This window comes from Hemicordylus capensis, chromosome 1 (assembly GCF_027244095.1).
Source record: "Hemicordylus capensis ecotype Gifberg chromosome 1, rHemCap1.1.pri, whole genome shotgun sequence".
Lineage (NCBI taxonomy): Eukaryota > Metazoa > Chordata > Lepidosauria > Squamata > Cordylidae > Hemicordylus > Hemicordylus capensis.
The window spans coordinates 229,564,119-229,579,985 of NC_069657.1; the positions used below are offsets into that span (position 1 = coordinate 229,564,119).

General features: G+C 42.7%; 1 protein-coding gene and 1 long non-coding RNA gene across 7 annotated transcripts in view; one reads left to right on the forward strand and one right to left on the reverse strand.

Annotated features, from left to right (window-relative positions):
* IQCA1 (IQ motif containing with AAA domain 1) overlaps positions 1–15,867 on the forward strand; it is a 169,826-nt gene that overhangs the window by 116,962 nt on the left and 36,997 nt on the right. For 4 of the 6 annotated variants that reach the window (XM_053283146.1, XM_053283149.1, XM_053283147.1 and 1 more), the window contains exons 12-14: positions 11,116–11,186; positions 12,647–12,729; positions 15,616–15,715. In XM_053283146.1, coding sequence (XP_053139121.1) covers positions 11,116–11,186; positions 12,647–12,729; positions 15,616–15,715 — 254 coding nt within the window. The remainder of the gene's footprint in view (positions 1–11,115; positions 11,187–12,646; positions 12,730–15,615; positions 15,716–15,867) is intronic. The other 2 variants (XM_053283150.1, XM_053283148.1) reach the window with 1 other exon arrangement.
* Positions 929–15,862, reverse strand: LOC128339371 (uncharacterized). The gene is made up of 3 exons (XR_008313010.1): positions 15,783–15,862; positions 6,298–6,429; positions 929–1,017 (listed from the first exon to the last, which is right to left on the reverse strand). It is a non-coding gene; the product is annotated as an uncharacterized LOC128339371 (long non-coding RNA).

The window sequence follows — 15,867 nt, forward strand, 5'->3', positions numbered from 1 at the left end:
CCCATATGTCTCAACTCAGACCTTAAGATCTTCTTCAGAGACCCTGTACCAGGTGCCCCTGACAAATGAGTTGGGGTGGGTGGCTACTAGGAAGAGGCTTTTTTGGTGGTGGCACTGCATCTGTGGAATAGCCTCCACAGTAAGGTTTGCCTGGCATTGTCACTTTGTTTTTTTAGACCAGGTGAAGACTTTCTGTTCACTCAGGTTTTTTAAAATTGATTTTTTTAAAAAAAAAAGTTTTAAAATATTTCATCTTGTATTTTTGATTGTAATTTGTTTTGTGTTATGTGTTTTTATTGGATGTTTTTACTGTTGTATTTTTGTGAGCCACCCAGAGAACAATTTGTTATCAAGTGGCTAACAAACAAATAAAGTAATAGTAATTAATAATAATGATGATGATGATGATGATGATAAAATTAACTGGGTGCAGTTCCAAAAGACCTTGAAGAGCACCTCAACACCATAGAGGCCACAGAAATCACCATCAGCCAATTACAAAAAGCAACTTTACTGGGAACAGCCTATATTCTACGACGATATCTATAACAACAGCAACAACATTGACAATAAAACTCAGCCATCTCAAGTCCTTGGGAAGGACTCGATGTCTGGATAAAACAAACCAGTCAATAACACCTGTCTGACTGTGTAAATAAGGAATAATAATTAATAATAGTACAACTATATGCAGCATTGTTCTGAGGGAGGTATTCTGGGGAGAGAAGGAATTGCAACCACCAGGAATTAGCTGTCAGGAGGAGCATCATCATTAAACTCCCTTCCTCCTCCCAACCACATAAAGTGCCAGATAAATTTAGCTGCCTTTGAATGGGGTGGGAAAACTGGGGTGGTTGGGGGTTTGCCGCAAATTTGGCATATACTTAATGTCAAGTATATTCTTTAGGGAGCTTGTTCAACTACCTCTTCAGTGAACTCAGATTCTTGTGTGTGAAAGAGTAAACTTGTGCCATGTCTCCATGTAATCATCTTGCCACTACAGGATTTTTGATGTGTCTATAGCAGAGAAATAACAAGCATGAATATCTGGATGATCCAATTAGAGGGAAACATATTAATGGGAAATTTTCTGTAATAAGGAAGAGAATATGCAATGTTTTCCAAAAGACATAGCAACTTGTTAAGTCTTTGTAGCTTGAAACAAAAACTGAGTGATAGTGGTAGTATCTCTGAGAGTAAACACTGTAAAGAAAATAATCTTTAACAACCATGTTAGATTTTATTCAGAGTTTTCCCATTTCAAAAAAGCCCAACAAAACCCCTGATCTTTGGAACCTTGTCCCCTGCAGTAGAAATGGCCAACAATATAATGGAGTTCAAAGTAGAAATCTGAAAACTAGTGAATAGCCACCCCACTGCTTGGGGAGCCCCTTGTACTTAGCTGCTAGAAGCTGAGAATTGACAGCTGACAACTAAATAATGTGTAAGTAGCCTGTGCTGCTAAAACTTCTGAAGCATCTCAATCTATCTGTTGGAGAGAAAATACTAGGCGTATTGCCAGGACAGAAGGTCAGGAAAGACAGCAGCTACTGCCTGTTACCGGTTTTATTTATTTATTTTAGAATTTTGACTGGTTGAAATAGAAATATTCTTCAGGAAGCTTTGACTGACTACCAGTTCAAAGAACTCTGAAAGCCTGTGGGAAAGAGTAAAGTTGTGCTGGCATGTCTCAACCTCATGTCATCATCTTGTCACTCCAGGATTCATGATTAAGTAGGTCATATAACAGAGAAGATAAGTTATATTTTCCAACATGAATATTTGGACCATCAGTATGGCTGTGGTTATGTTCTGTTTAGTGACAATTTGCTCAGAAACTAATGAACAGAATCTATTCCTTTTCCTTAGCAACTGCTGTTCACAGTAGGCACTAATAACTTTGGTATTGGCTACCCTTGCAGAGTTTAAGAGCGCACACTCATCTTCCTTCTAAATACATTTTAAAATGTTCTGGGCATTAAAAAGTAGTGGCTATTAAGCCACTAGAAGAAAAATCAAAAGATCCCTTTTATAGTTTCTTTCTGATGCTTTTAGATTACATAAAGCATCAATGGAATTTTTTTAAAAGGTGTGAGGTTTCCTTTCCCTCCAATTGCCATAGATGTTTTCTGTCTCTTAAAGCTCTAGTTACTAGGGATGTGAGAAATGATTCAGGTACAAAACAATTTTTACCCAAATCTGGCCAATTTGGGTGATTTGGAGACAAAACAAATCACCCCTTTCCTCACTTGCCCAGATCCGGGTACAAAACAAATAACCCTCTATTCAGATCTGAAAAATTTGGAGATTTGGACCTCCATTTTGTGGCCAAAGTGGGTTGGGTGCTAGTGCCCAATGGGTGGAAGCTATCACCCAAATTTCAAAGAAATTGGACAAAGGGGTGATTTTAAAAGAATTTTTGAAATTTACTCATCTTTAAGTTTTCCCCCATAGGGAATAATGGGGATTTCAGCAACCTTATAGCTCCACCTAGGGGGCACCAGGGTGGCCCAGAGTGGGTTGTGGTGGGTGGTAGTGCCCAATGGGTGCAAGGAAGTTATGACCCATATTTCAAAGAAATTGGGCAAAGGGGTGATTTTTAAATGATTTTTGAAGTTTAAGCTTTTTTCCTTAGGGAATAATGGGGATTTCAGCAACCTTAGTTGTAATTCCCCAGGGAGAGGGGTGGCACCAGGGTGGCCCAGAGCCGGTTGTGGTGGGTGGTAGTGCCCAATGGATGCAAGGAAGCTACCACCCAGATTTCAAAGGAATTGGGCAAAGGGGTGATTTTTAAAAGATTTTTGAAGTTGGCATGTCTTTGGGGGTGGAGGCAGAAGAGTGGGTCAGGTGGTAGTGCCCTAATGGGTGCCTGCTCCCATCCATATTACAAATAAATTGGTGAAAGAGGTGATTTTTAAAGAATTTCTGAAGTTTGTGCATCTTTAAGTTTTCCCCCCATAGTAAATAATAGGATTTCAGCAGCCGCATAACTCAACTTAGGTTGCACCAGGGTGGCCCAGAGTGAGTTGTGGTGTAGTGCACATAGGGTGCCAACCACCCACAAACCCATGGAGCACTGGGTTTTGTTGTTTCTGAGGTGTTCTGAGAGTAGATTCTCTGGTAGCAAATGAGAGTGGATTCATTGTTTGCCATTGAAAATTCGCTCTCAGAAGGACACATCAGAAACAACAAAACTCACCCACCACAACTCACTCTGGGCTACGCTGGTGCCACCCCACCCCTGGGAGTTACAACTAAGGCTGCTGAAATCCCCATTATTCCCTATGGGGGAAAACTTAAAGACGTGTAAACTTCAAAAATTCTTTAAACATCACCCCTTTGCCCAATGTCTTTGAAATTTGGGTGGTAGCTTCCATCCATTGGGCACTACCACCCACTCTTTTTGCCCCAGGATGCTTTTTTTGAGCCAAATTGATTCAGATTTGGATTGGGTAAATTCGGGTACAAATCAAACCTGGGCTGATTCGGGGGCGGGGGTCAGATTCAGACCAAAACAAATCAGGGGTGTTTCAATTTGGGTACAAATCAAAATGGAAAAATCAATTTGTGCACACCCCTACTAGTTACAGCCAAAGACTCACATAAGATTTCTGAGTAGAAATGTTTGAAATCTTATTGCATCCACTTGAGGTCAGATTCTCTTGTTTTCTCCCTTGGAGTTCCTCTTGGCTGATTTTTCAAGCAGAACCTTGCCTCTGCTTTTAAATGTTTTAAACTCACTTCATTTTTACAGAATCAAAAATCCATGAGGTTTATGGTATCTAGAAAATTATCTATTCCAGCCACCCAGTAGTATCAAAAGTGACCAAGCATAACCATGAATGTCACACCCACAGAAAAAGTACCCAGAGCTTCTTTCTCTTGTAATCACAATCTTTTGTAATCACTGCACAGTGCGCATGGCCATTGCGTTTTCTTCTAGAACAGATGGTTCCTTTCTTCGTGGCTTTGCCATATTGTAATATTGCTAAATTTGCTTTCCTTTCTCTGTATACAGTCTGTGTTTTTCCAGATAGTTGGAAGTTGTATTATCAATTTACCAGCACAACTGAAGTTAAACCCTGAAAAAGCTAAAAGTTGCTGTACTTCCCTATAAGGCTCAATTCAGCTGTCACATCAAACCATGCTTTATAGTAACCATAGTTTAGAATAGGAGCTTCCAAACATACTAGAGGAAACCCTGGTCCATACCTGAAAGTCCATTTGTACTCTCATTTCTAAGATGCAGGGGCCTCCAGTTGTAATTATGATTTGTCAAGTAATGCCTAAACATAGATAACCATGGAGGCGCTTCACTGGGAGAGTTAATGAAGCACCAGGAGAGTTAGTGTGGGGAGAGCAGGCTTAGCCCGCTCTCCCTGCACACGTGCAGATTGCTCGCCCTGCTCAAGGAGCACATATCTACCAGCTCCATCATGGAGCCAGTAGGGGCGGCAGGGATCGGGGGGCACCTGGGCGACAGGAATCGAGTGCGTGGGGCATTCTGGGGAGACCCCCGAGGCTAGGAGGCTTGATGGAGCCTCCCAGTTGGGGGTCTCCCCATTAGTTGTTGCGGCGCACAGATGTATTGCAGTATCTCATGACCCAAAAACCTGGGTTAGCCAAGCACTCACTCTGCTGGGTTACGGGGAGAGGTTGTTAGGTGGGCTAGCTGCCAGAGAACCACTGGGCTCGCCTGTGAGCCTGGTGGTACTCATGACCGTGCGAAAGCGGGCAGGGCTGAATAGCTTCATGGTTTGGCAATAGATAATAGGGGGTGGAGACTACCTTGGTTGGCCTGATGGATGATCTCCAGTTGGCAATTGACAGAGGAAGTGTGACTCTGTTGGTCCTTTTGGATCTCTCGGCGGCTTTCGATACTATCGATCATAGTATCCTTCTGGAACGTCTGAGGGTTTGGGGGGTGGGAGGCACTGTTTTAGAGTGGTTCCGCTCCTACCTCTCAGATAGATTCCAGATGCTGTTGATTGGAGACTGTTGCTCTTCAAGATCTGAGCTTAAGTATGGTGTCCCTCAAGGCTCCGTACTTTCTCCAGTGCTTTTTAACATCTACATAAAACCGCTGGGAGAGATGATCAGGGGATTTGGAGCTGGGTGTTACCAGTATGCTGATGACACCCAGATGTCATCTCCATGTCAACTTCTTCAGGAGCTGGCATATCCTCCCTATATGCCTGCCTGGAAGCAGTAATGGACTGGATGAGGGAGAATAAACTGAAGCTGAATCCAGATAAGGCGGAGGTACTTATTGTGTGGGGTCAGAACTCTAGAGATGATTTTGATCTGCCTGTTCTAGATGCGGTCACACTTACGCAGTCTGGGAGTACTTCTGGATTCACACCTCTCCCTGGTTTCTCAGGTTGAAGCGGTGGCCGGAGGTGCTTTTTATCAGCTTCGGCTGATACGCCAGCTGTGCCCATTTCTCGAGATCAGCAACCTCAAAACAGTGGTACATCTGTTGGTAACCTTCAGACTGGACTTTTGTAATGTGCTCTACATGGGGCTGCCTTTGTACGTAGTCCGGAAACTTCAGTTGGTTCAGAATGCGGCAGCCGGGTTGGTCTCTGGGTCATCTCGGAGAGACCATGTTACTCCTTTACTGATGGAGTTACACTAGCTGCCAATAAGTTTCTGGACAAAATACAAAGTGCTAGTTATAACTTACAAAGCCCTAAATGGCTTAGGCCCTGGGTATTTAAGAGAGCGTCTTCTTCATTACAAGCCCCACTGCCCATTGAGATCATCTGAGGAGGTCCGTCTCCAGTTACCGCCAACTTGTTTGGTGGCTACACAGAGACAGGCCTTCTCGATCGCTGCCCCAAGATTGTGGAATGCACTCCCTGCTGAGACAGGATCCTCTCCATCTCTGGCAATTTTCAAAAAACACCTGAAAACGCATCTTTCTCCCAAGCTTTCTCAGCTTCCTAATATTTTTGGATTTTAATTTCTGGTTATTTTTAAATTGTTAAATTGTTTTTAAGTTTTTGTATATGTTTTTAACTGGTTTTATGTTATTGTAAACCGCCCAGAGACTAAAGTTTGGGGCGGTAAACAAACTAGATAGATAGATAGATAGATAGATAGATAGATAGATAGATAGATAGATAGATAGACAGACCATGGAGTCTTAGTCTGGCAGTCACTGCCTTTGCCTAATTAGGAGAACAGTTGCTGCCTGAGTAGGTTGCTTTAGATCCCTACAGTAGTATTAGCTTGCTGAGAGAGGGGGGCGGAGAAGGAGGGGGAAAGAACTGCTTTCTAGCCATCATTCTGTACCTTTTTAGTTTTATCATAAAACTTTTATGGTCATAGAATTTGAGATTTTTGTGAAGAATTCAATACATTTATGTCCAGCAGAATGTTTCACTTGGTATCCAGGAATTCAAAACTCTCCAAATCCTTTTCATTCTATAGAGAAGACAAGAAGAAAGATAAAAGTAAATGTGCAAGTGTTTGAGAGGACAGCTTCTTACTAGGTCTTTTTGATAGAACCACCAAGTTTTAATGGTTTTCATTATTTTTCATTAAATATGTCATTTATATTTATAAGATTTTTAAAGAGTTTTCCATAATATGACATAAAGCATGCAGGAAAGCCACAAACCAAAATATTTTCTTAGTCTCTTCTCAGCACTTGCCATTTTTTTCCATAAATCTTGATGTTAATTTAAAAAGCTTTCCCTTGCAGTATACTGTATATAAAACTTTTGAATTACTCTACTGGAGAAATTGCCTTAAGGAAGCTAACAGTTGGTCCATATGCCGAGCATATGCTCATTGTCTATGTAAGTAAGTAGAAATGATCTAATAGCCATGATACGATCATTTTTAAAATGGGTAAAGATAATGGGCCATTTCCAGAGACCCTAAAGAAAAATTCCTGAGGGGAGAGGAAGAAGAAGGAAGACTGCTGATTTATGTCTTCAATTGCTTTGCTCTACTAAATGTAGATGTAACATGTTCTGCATGCCATAAGTATTAAACTTTTGATATATGTTTTAACATGTTTATTTTAATAACTATGAATTCTTTTACAAAGAAAAAAAGCTCAGCTTGATCTTCAGTCCTAATGTGATATACTTCTGACAGTGCCTCAAGTCTTCAGGCTCTTTTACAGTGGAATCCAACTTTGTATCATCAGAGCTCTTTTAATTGGTACCAGTTACTCAGACTGTTACATGGCATCCTCTCTGTATTATAAATCAAAATATAAAAGCATTTGTATGCTTCTGGTTGTGATAGATGGCAGTCCAATGTGTGTTCTTATGTTATGACATTCTAAAAGTGCAGACAGAGCTAGATGTGTTGCTGATACATTTGCATGTTTCTGCCAGCAGAAGGCAATATGGTTCCTTTCCCACCACAAGAAACCGCCTGGAGTGAAGCCTCTCCAAGCTCTGTAAGAGGGCTAAAGGGGTCATGAAGTAGGTTGATACAATCTTATGCACTGTTCTGCCACTCAGTGGTTGAACATCTGCTTTGCATGCAGAAGATCCCAGCTTCAATCCCTGGCATCTCCAGGTAGGGCAGGGAAAGACTTCTGCCCGAGTCCTTGGAAAGCTGCTACTAGTCAGTGTAGACAATACTGAGCTCGATGGACCAATGGTTTGACTTGGAGTAAGGCAGCTTCCAATGTTCCTGTCTTACCAACTGAGCTATATCATGGAATTCTGATATAGAAAAGCAGGCAATTGCCACCATCACTAGCATTATGAAGACAAGGTTGCTTATTGGTTTCCAGTACAATGTACTTTTGTTGTTCTGTGTTGTAGGCTATTCCTGTTTGCAATGTAGTGTAGTAATTAGAGTGCTGGACTAGGACCAGGGAGACCTGAGTTCAAAACCCCATTCAGCCACGGAACTCACTGGGTGACTCTGGGCCAGTCACTTAACTCTCCGCCTAACCTCAGGGTTGTTGTGATGATAAAAATAACCATGTACACTGCTCTGGGCTCCTTGGAGGAAGCACGGGATACAAGTGTAAAAATAAATAAATAGATAGATAGATAGATAGATATTAGTGTGTCTGCCTACAACACCAGAGTAGAAACACTAGCAGGGATGCAGAGAGTCTTAGGAGTAGATTGCTAATGGTCTGTCTTTAAAATCATAAAAAAAATTGATATGTTTTATCACTGCCAGTCCTAAGACATGTTGATGATGCATTTAAGTAAACCTCTTACATAACTGCAAATGTTGAAAAGTGTAAAGTCTACTTCTGCTTCAGAGTAATTTAACCCAGAAACTGAGGAGACAGAACCAAACAGTGTTTCATCCAGGGGGAAACCCTTTGTGTTTCATAATAACATTTACTACTCAAAATGTGTAAGCAATCTGGCTAAACAGAGTATTAAACCTAATATTTCTCTCCTTCCCTTTGGATCCACAACAGTTTCTAACATATTTCTTTTAGAAGAATATATATGTGTAATTTTTGCTTCTCTGCATTTCACACTACATGGAATTTTGAAATTATGAGCAGGCTCATAATTATAGTATTTTCATATACTGGGATATCCCTACAATATGAAGAATTGATTAAATCTCATCCTGAGTTATGGGCTAAATTCCTACCCAAGCTGCATAAATGTGGGTAAACAAGCAAACCACTGCACTTCTAGCTATGCCCTTGTTATTATATTCTTACCTGCACTTTGATGCATAGTATATCCACAAGTATGTCCCCTCACCAGTTATGTCACTTATGTTATTAATAAAAAATATAAAATAGGGTAGAAAACCACCCCAAAATTCATGGACTCACTGTGGTAGGGTAATTTCTATCCCATTTCCATTGTAAGTCAGTTGGGAGAAAAACAACCTCACAAATGCACGGACTTCCTCCATTGGGGTAGTTACTATCCTCACCCCATGTCAAGTCAATTGGGATGAAGAATGCCCTGTTTCTCTTTAGAAACTTAAGTTTTGTTTTCCCTTGCAAGCTCTATTGACCTTGAAAGTGTTGGAAGTGAAGGACTATGCGCTGTCTCAGTGACATAGGAGAACAGACTAGTGAGTCAGAGGACTTGAGGGTCAAGACATTGGTCATCCCTTCTCTGCTACTCTGACACTATCCCTTTGATAGGTAGATTGCTAATCTCAGGGACTTCCTTCCTTCCTGCCACTTCCTCTTCCCTTCTTCTTCCCTTCCTTCTCCCTTGTGACATGCAAGCTCCTCTCCCTGCACCATGTGTGCAGAGATACAGAATCCATCTGCATCCAGCTAGATAGATAGATTAGAGATCCTAACACTTCACTTTCCTATCTGGAACAGAGTTCTCTAATAAATACCATTTATATTGATTTGAAACTATGAACTGGCTCCAAGTTACTTTACTCTCAGCATACACACATGCCTAACCAAATTCTGCTGTGTTGTGCCTCTGTGCACTCTGCTATAATGAAAAAGGGTTTCTCTTACCAGAGAGAATTCCCAACGGAAAGGTGATAGTAAGTAAGTAAGTTCTCACGAGCAGCCTAACCCAGGAAAGGGCAGCCCAGCCTGAGTTAGGCTGCTCATGTGGAGCACCGGGATCCGCGTGGATCCTGACTCTACCACACAGCCGAACCCAGCTGCAGGGATCATGTGTCTCCTTGGGCTGCATGCAGCCTGAGGGGACACAGAGATGGACAAATCCCCCAATGCACCATGCTCAGCACACGATGCATTGTGAGATTCCCAGAAGCCAATGAGTGTTTTCCTGGCCTCTGGAATGCCTCACCAGTTGCCGTGGCAGCAATCGTGTACATGATGGCACTGTGCTGCTCATGTCATCCCAGATCACCCGTGGGGAAGGTAGGATAAACCCTGCCTTCCACTCGCCCTCGCCCTCCCTCCCAAGCCCAACAATGGCTGTGTGAATGACCTTAGTGTCTGACCAATAGGTCTGTGCTCCCAGGTTTGGGCAGATGAAGCTAGCCCCTCCCATAATGTCAGATCTAGTATTTGGAATGAGTAAATCATTCAGAAGCATCTGACCTTGCTGAAGCAGGGATTTTAGCCACCACAACAAGGCGGAAGAATCACAACAGGCAGCACCCACAACAACTTACCTTCATTAAGTCTGGCATCAGAGGATCAACCATCAACATTATGTATCTTTTTCCATTTCTCCTAATGGGATACAGCCTAACAAAAGGGAAGTTGGGGCTTTGTTTCAGGTGGCGAGAGCAAGATGTAGAGGTGGGATGCATAGCTAAAGATACTGAGATCATGGGTTATATGACAGGCAGGAATGGAAGGTCTTTCACACCATATATGAGCACACCAGGCAGTGGGGGCAGGACAGCTTCCCTGTGGGATGCTGGGACAGGGAGCTCCCTGCTGCGCGGGTGCTGGGTGCCCACTCTGGCAAACCAAGGAGGAAGGGAAAGCAAGACAACCCCAGAAGGGAATAAGGTGTGGGGTCCACCACTGCAGCTGTTGGGGGCAGGAGGTAGGCTGCCTGTAAGAACACAGGCTGCCTATGCGCTCTCTATGCCCCACCTGGAATGGGAAACCTCTCTCTAGTGAGTAGTCCCTATACTGCCAGGTTAAGAGGGGGGCAATGAAATGGGATAGATTTATCCCTGTCAGTTAGAAGTAGATGCAAAGAATCATGGGCAATGCTGCACGCTCTGTTGGGATCTCTCTGTGTCCCTGTTTAGTGAGAATAATGCAGTGGTTCCCTAATTATGGGTCAGCCCTCCTTTGAGAGAAGCTGACGTGCACCTTCAACTATTAAGCCGCTGCTCTAGGAAAGAATTCCAGAATTATCACCAGTGGCCAAAAAGCCCGCATCCCTGACCCCTGACTGATTGGGCAAAGGGGAGAGCAGGTTGCCATGGACAATTATTTGAGCTATCCTGCAACTGCAAGGAGTATGCCTGCCTGTTGTTCTGGGAACGGATCTAGAAAATACAAATCTTTTTTAGTGTCGAGTTAAATGTGCCTCTCATTTTAGTCCAGGGGTGGGGAAGAGTCCTTGTCTGTATGGGGAGGAGCAGAATTTTAAACTGCTGTAAAGGCCTCTAAAGCTATTCATAATCTTCTATAAACTTTTGCCAAATGTAGAAGTATTGCCTTTGCTAACTATCTCCATTTATGGTCCTTAGAAAAAGAAAAAAGGAAGAAAGGGTGGAAGGAAGAAAAAGGCTAAGAAGGAGAAAGATCTGACTCCTGACAGGTAAAATGCACCTGTACCTCTGAGATTCACACTGAAGCATCTCTCTCTTTTTTGGCTTTGTTCAAGCACAAAAGAGAGTCAAAGTTGGTAGGCATAAGCCTGAACCTGGTAGCTCCAATTCCTTGGCAATTATGGAGAATCTAACGTTAAATTCTTTTTAATGACTATAAAATATATAGAAATTTAGAAAAGGAAAGGTCAACCACCAATTTGTAGAAAGTTCATTTTAGGTTATATGTACCGTAGACCTTAGTTCTGTATATTTTCATCGTATGTCTAATGGTTCTTTGAAGAATTGTCATTAAATTTTATTCTTTGCGGCAGGTGTGGAAACACCTGATAGTTTCAGATATCTATCAGATTTTTCCATCTGTTTTTAACATCCTTGAAATAGGACACCATCCATTCCTGCAATAATTGAACAAAGCAGCGTTTTTTCCATATAAAAGAAATCATAAAATCAGACTACAAACCCTTTATGTCATCTTGTATATTGGAATAACAGTGAACAGCTTAGTGTAGGTAATGTGCAAACTGCCCTGGAGCCATGTTTGAAGCCATGCTTGTGGGGTATACTTTTTTTTAAAAGTAAATAAGTAATAGAGGTAGCTTCATTACTTTTGCCAACCACCTGGATCTTCTAGTTCCATCTTCAAATATGAATGGTCTCCCCCACTGTTTCCCCTTAGATTTTTCAGATACCTCATGATAAGCCAAGGAGCAGAACTGAATGACTGTGCATAATTCAATTCAACATCCTACAAAAGAGTTAGTGCCATGGTCTACTTGCTTCACACTGTACTGTGAAGGCCATCCTCACTAGCAACCACTGCCTCTACTATAGTTGCAATGAAATGCTCTTATTATTCATGCCCATATCTGTTAGAAGCGTGATCCTCCATCCTGCAGGAACAATGTGTGAGGGACAACATGGGGTGGGGGTGGGGGGTCCTATTGGGCAGGAGAGATCAGGCACACACATACGCCAGAGTGGACTGTTGAAATAATTGCCTTTGCCCCTTTTGTCCAACACAATACTCCAGTGCTGTTACGTTTCAAGAACCCCTGAGGTAATTTGAGAACAACAGTGGAGGAAAAGGTTTAAGCTCCACATTCCTATGAAATATTTTCCTCTTAAATAATGAATGTGGGTGAAACCAGCAACTCATTCAAAAGTTTTTTTTAACTTTACTGTTCAACTGTCAATAATAATACTGATGCTAAGTACAGTAGATATTAGAGTTCCAATGGTTCCAACCATTTATAGCTGGATAATACTATTTTGCTAACAAAGGGGTATATTGCCTGTGCTTTAACTGAAAATGAAAAGGTCATTATTGCATATAAGAAATGTTCATTTTAGCCACATGTAGACATGTTTAAAGGGCTTTTCTTTTACAGCAGATTTGTACCTTGGCTATAAATCTACTTCTGTAATTAACATATTCATCTGTGTATAGGACCATTGATTCTCTTTACAAGGAGCTGGTAGAAGAAGGGATATTAATAAAAGCCAAGAAAGTGAAACTCAGCGATTATGTGGGTAAAGTATAAACTTTATGTGCCAATACAGAAGTACATCTTGACTGTCTTTGGAATTACGAACTGTATATAATTCTAAAGTTAAACATGTTACAGTATATCACCTGCCTTGAGCACTTGGGATAGTGCAAGCTATGAATAGCCTAGCTGTGAATAGCAGCTGCATAAAATTGTTCATCACAATTTTGCTGATTCCAGATATACAAATTAGTTTCAGTAAAACAACTAACCCAAAATGCAAGTTAGTATTTAGACCTTTTAGCTCTGAGCGTTTGCGGTTAGGGATGTGCACAAAACTGGTTTTACCAGTTAAGCTCAAATCCAGACTGGATTGAAGCCAACCTGGCCCGCCTTGGTTTTGTGCCTGATCAAACCGGACTCAATTGGACCGGCTCAAAGCTCTACTGGTAAAAGGGAATCCAGTGAGGATTCTCCTTTACCCGTAAGGGGGCAGGGGGCACTTCCCTAAGGGAAGAGCAGATGGGAGGGGAGTAAAAACCTGTGTGCCAGTGGTGCCACTGGCTGCAGGGAGTGAGCACCTCTGCTAGCCTGCAAGTACATCGGGATGGGTTCGACCCTGAATCCATAGTCATGCAGTGGCCTCTGTGCATCCACAAAGGTAACAAAAAATGGCCCTCGTGCTTGTGTTAGAGGCCTGAATCGGGCCAAAGAAGCCCTCAACCAGGCCGATAAAGACCCAAACCAGGCCAGCCTGCCTATTCTGGGGGAGGCCAGTGGGCGGGGGGGGGGTGTCACTGCATCCCCCCTCCAGCTGCCTCTGCTGCCAGCACTACTACATAGCTATTTACTCCCCTCCTGCCTGATCTACCCTTAGGGGAGTCCCCCTGTACCCTGTTTTACTGCTAAAGGGGAATCCTCACCAGATTCACCTTTACCAGTAGAACTTGAAGCCAGCCCAGTTCAGTTCGACCCCAAACTTGTTGAGCTGAGCTGGCTCGATCTCGAGCCTGGATCAGACCGAGCTGACTCACACACCCCAATTTGAGGTATTATTTACAATCTTTATATTTTCTAGTTCCACTACCTTGCCAGTCCTGCATCTGGCAACAAAAATAAATTAAGAGTTTCCAAAGTGTTCCCAAAATTGTAGCTAGGGAAACAACTTTTAAATGCCTAGAACACACATGGCATCTCTGGATGTCATCTATGTACATGTGGGGGATGTGTAAAGTGTACAGAATGTCCCAGGAACCTTCCAAGATGCTAGTCTTATGTTAACATCTGACCCCTTTGTCATTCCCAGCCACCTCCTGGCTGTTTCTCTCACATGTTTTTAGAACCTGAAATATTGTATTGTAGAATGCAAGCATTCATTCAGAATCTTAATGCAAGCCACGTAGGTCATTTAGCCTAAGCTAAATAGAGTGGTGAGTGGTGAGCAGTGAGCATAAACTGTACCACTTCAGGCAATCACAGGTAATCACATGTATTAACATATCCCTATGTTAAAATTCCCAATAGAAATCTAGCACAGCTAGCAAATAGACAGAAACAAGCTCATAAGACCATTAAAAATCCCTGCTAAATGAAACCAAAGAACAACCTAGTGGTCCATATGACCTCAAGAAGAAAGACCACAAGCAAGGCATGAAGGTTCTCTCCTACTGTCGCCTGCCCCTCCTACAGCCAGAAACTAGTGTTCAGTGCCACTGAAAGTTGGCAGCTCACAAGGAATCCTGTGCGGGAGAGTAATAAACTGTTGGGAAATGTCACCATAGCACAAAAATGCCAGACTACTGAGCTCTGGGGCTAGAGTAGCATCCTATTCAGCCAGCCCTGAACCTCAGCAGTCAGATGCTATGGGGTAGTAGTGCTGACTACTGAGGTTCAGAGCTAGGCCAGTAGGAAGCTGCTCGTCTAGCCTTTAACCTGAACTATATAGTGCAGGGTAAGGGAGGATATTTACCCCATGATGTATCTGAAAATTTGTGGGCGGGGGGGATTGAAGTCAGAATTTGTGCACTTCACAGCATCCCCAGAACCTAATTTCATTCCTCCTTTCAGGATACTATAAGGTGTCTAGGGTTCTGCCTCTTGCAGGCAGTCCTTGGAGAGGTGATTAATTAGGACTGTGAGAAGTGCTTTCCTGCAGAGCCTAATTAATCCCCCCAGGACTTTTTTTTTAGCTTAAAAATGATTGGAGCTCTTAAAAGCTCCTAGCATCACAGACTTCAGAGGTGGTTGGAGGACATACTCACAGCACATATCTGTGACCCTAATCCCCCTGCAGGATACCATAAGCTGTTGGAGGCTCAAAAAAGCCAATTCCCTTCCCACTTTCATTTTTCCCCAATTAATAAACCAACACTCCGTGGCTTCTGGAGGCCACTGTATTTTTAAAAACGAATATATTTCTGCATTTCTGGGGGATCCCCCGGGTATGCAGAAACTACTATCTTACTGTTGCTCCGTTTTGCTGCCCAACTGATAGACACTGTAACATTCAAGATAAGCACTAAAAGGAGGAAATGGAGGCCCAGTGCTGCAGTTTAGCCCCAGGCATAGTGTTGCTGTTGGGGCAGCATGTAACAGACACTTTGTAGCCCTGGCTTACATACAGCACAGCATGCCATCCCATTAGGAATCCTGGGAGCAAGGTCGCTGCAGCTCTGACACAATACTTAGGAGCCACGGAGACAAGCAAGGATGCAGTTTGGAGTCACACAGAGCCAGTGCACATGAATCTGCCTCCCATGGGCAGCACACTACACTGTTGGGGCTTGCAGAGGTAGAATTCAAGGGTGGGGGGAAGAAGAAAGGGTTTTTTTCCCCTTTTCCCATCTGCTTAAGATCTCCCCCCACTTTGCTATCTAGTAGTAATAGGCGATTTGCCAGTGCTGAACCTCAGAACTGTATTTGCATATAGGAAGGGGAAGGAGATTTGTCAAGGAACAGGAAGGGGGAAAGATGTTGTCCTGGCCCCGTCCCCCCACCGCCTTCTATCTGATAGTCCTTATACAATACAGGTGAAAGGTTTTTTTAAGCTTATGGCATGAAGCCCCCAACCCTAATCCCCACATACAGGATACTTACTGTAAGTTGTTAAACTAATTCCAAATCCTCTCCCTCCATTTTCATTTCTTTTCCTTTTCAACTGACATCCTCAATATTCTACGGC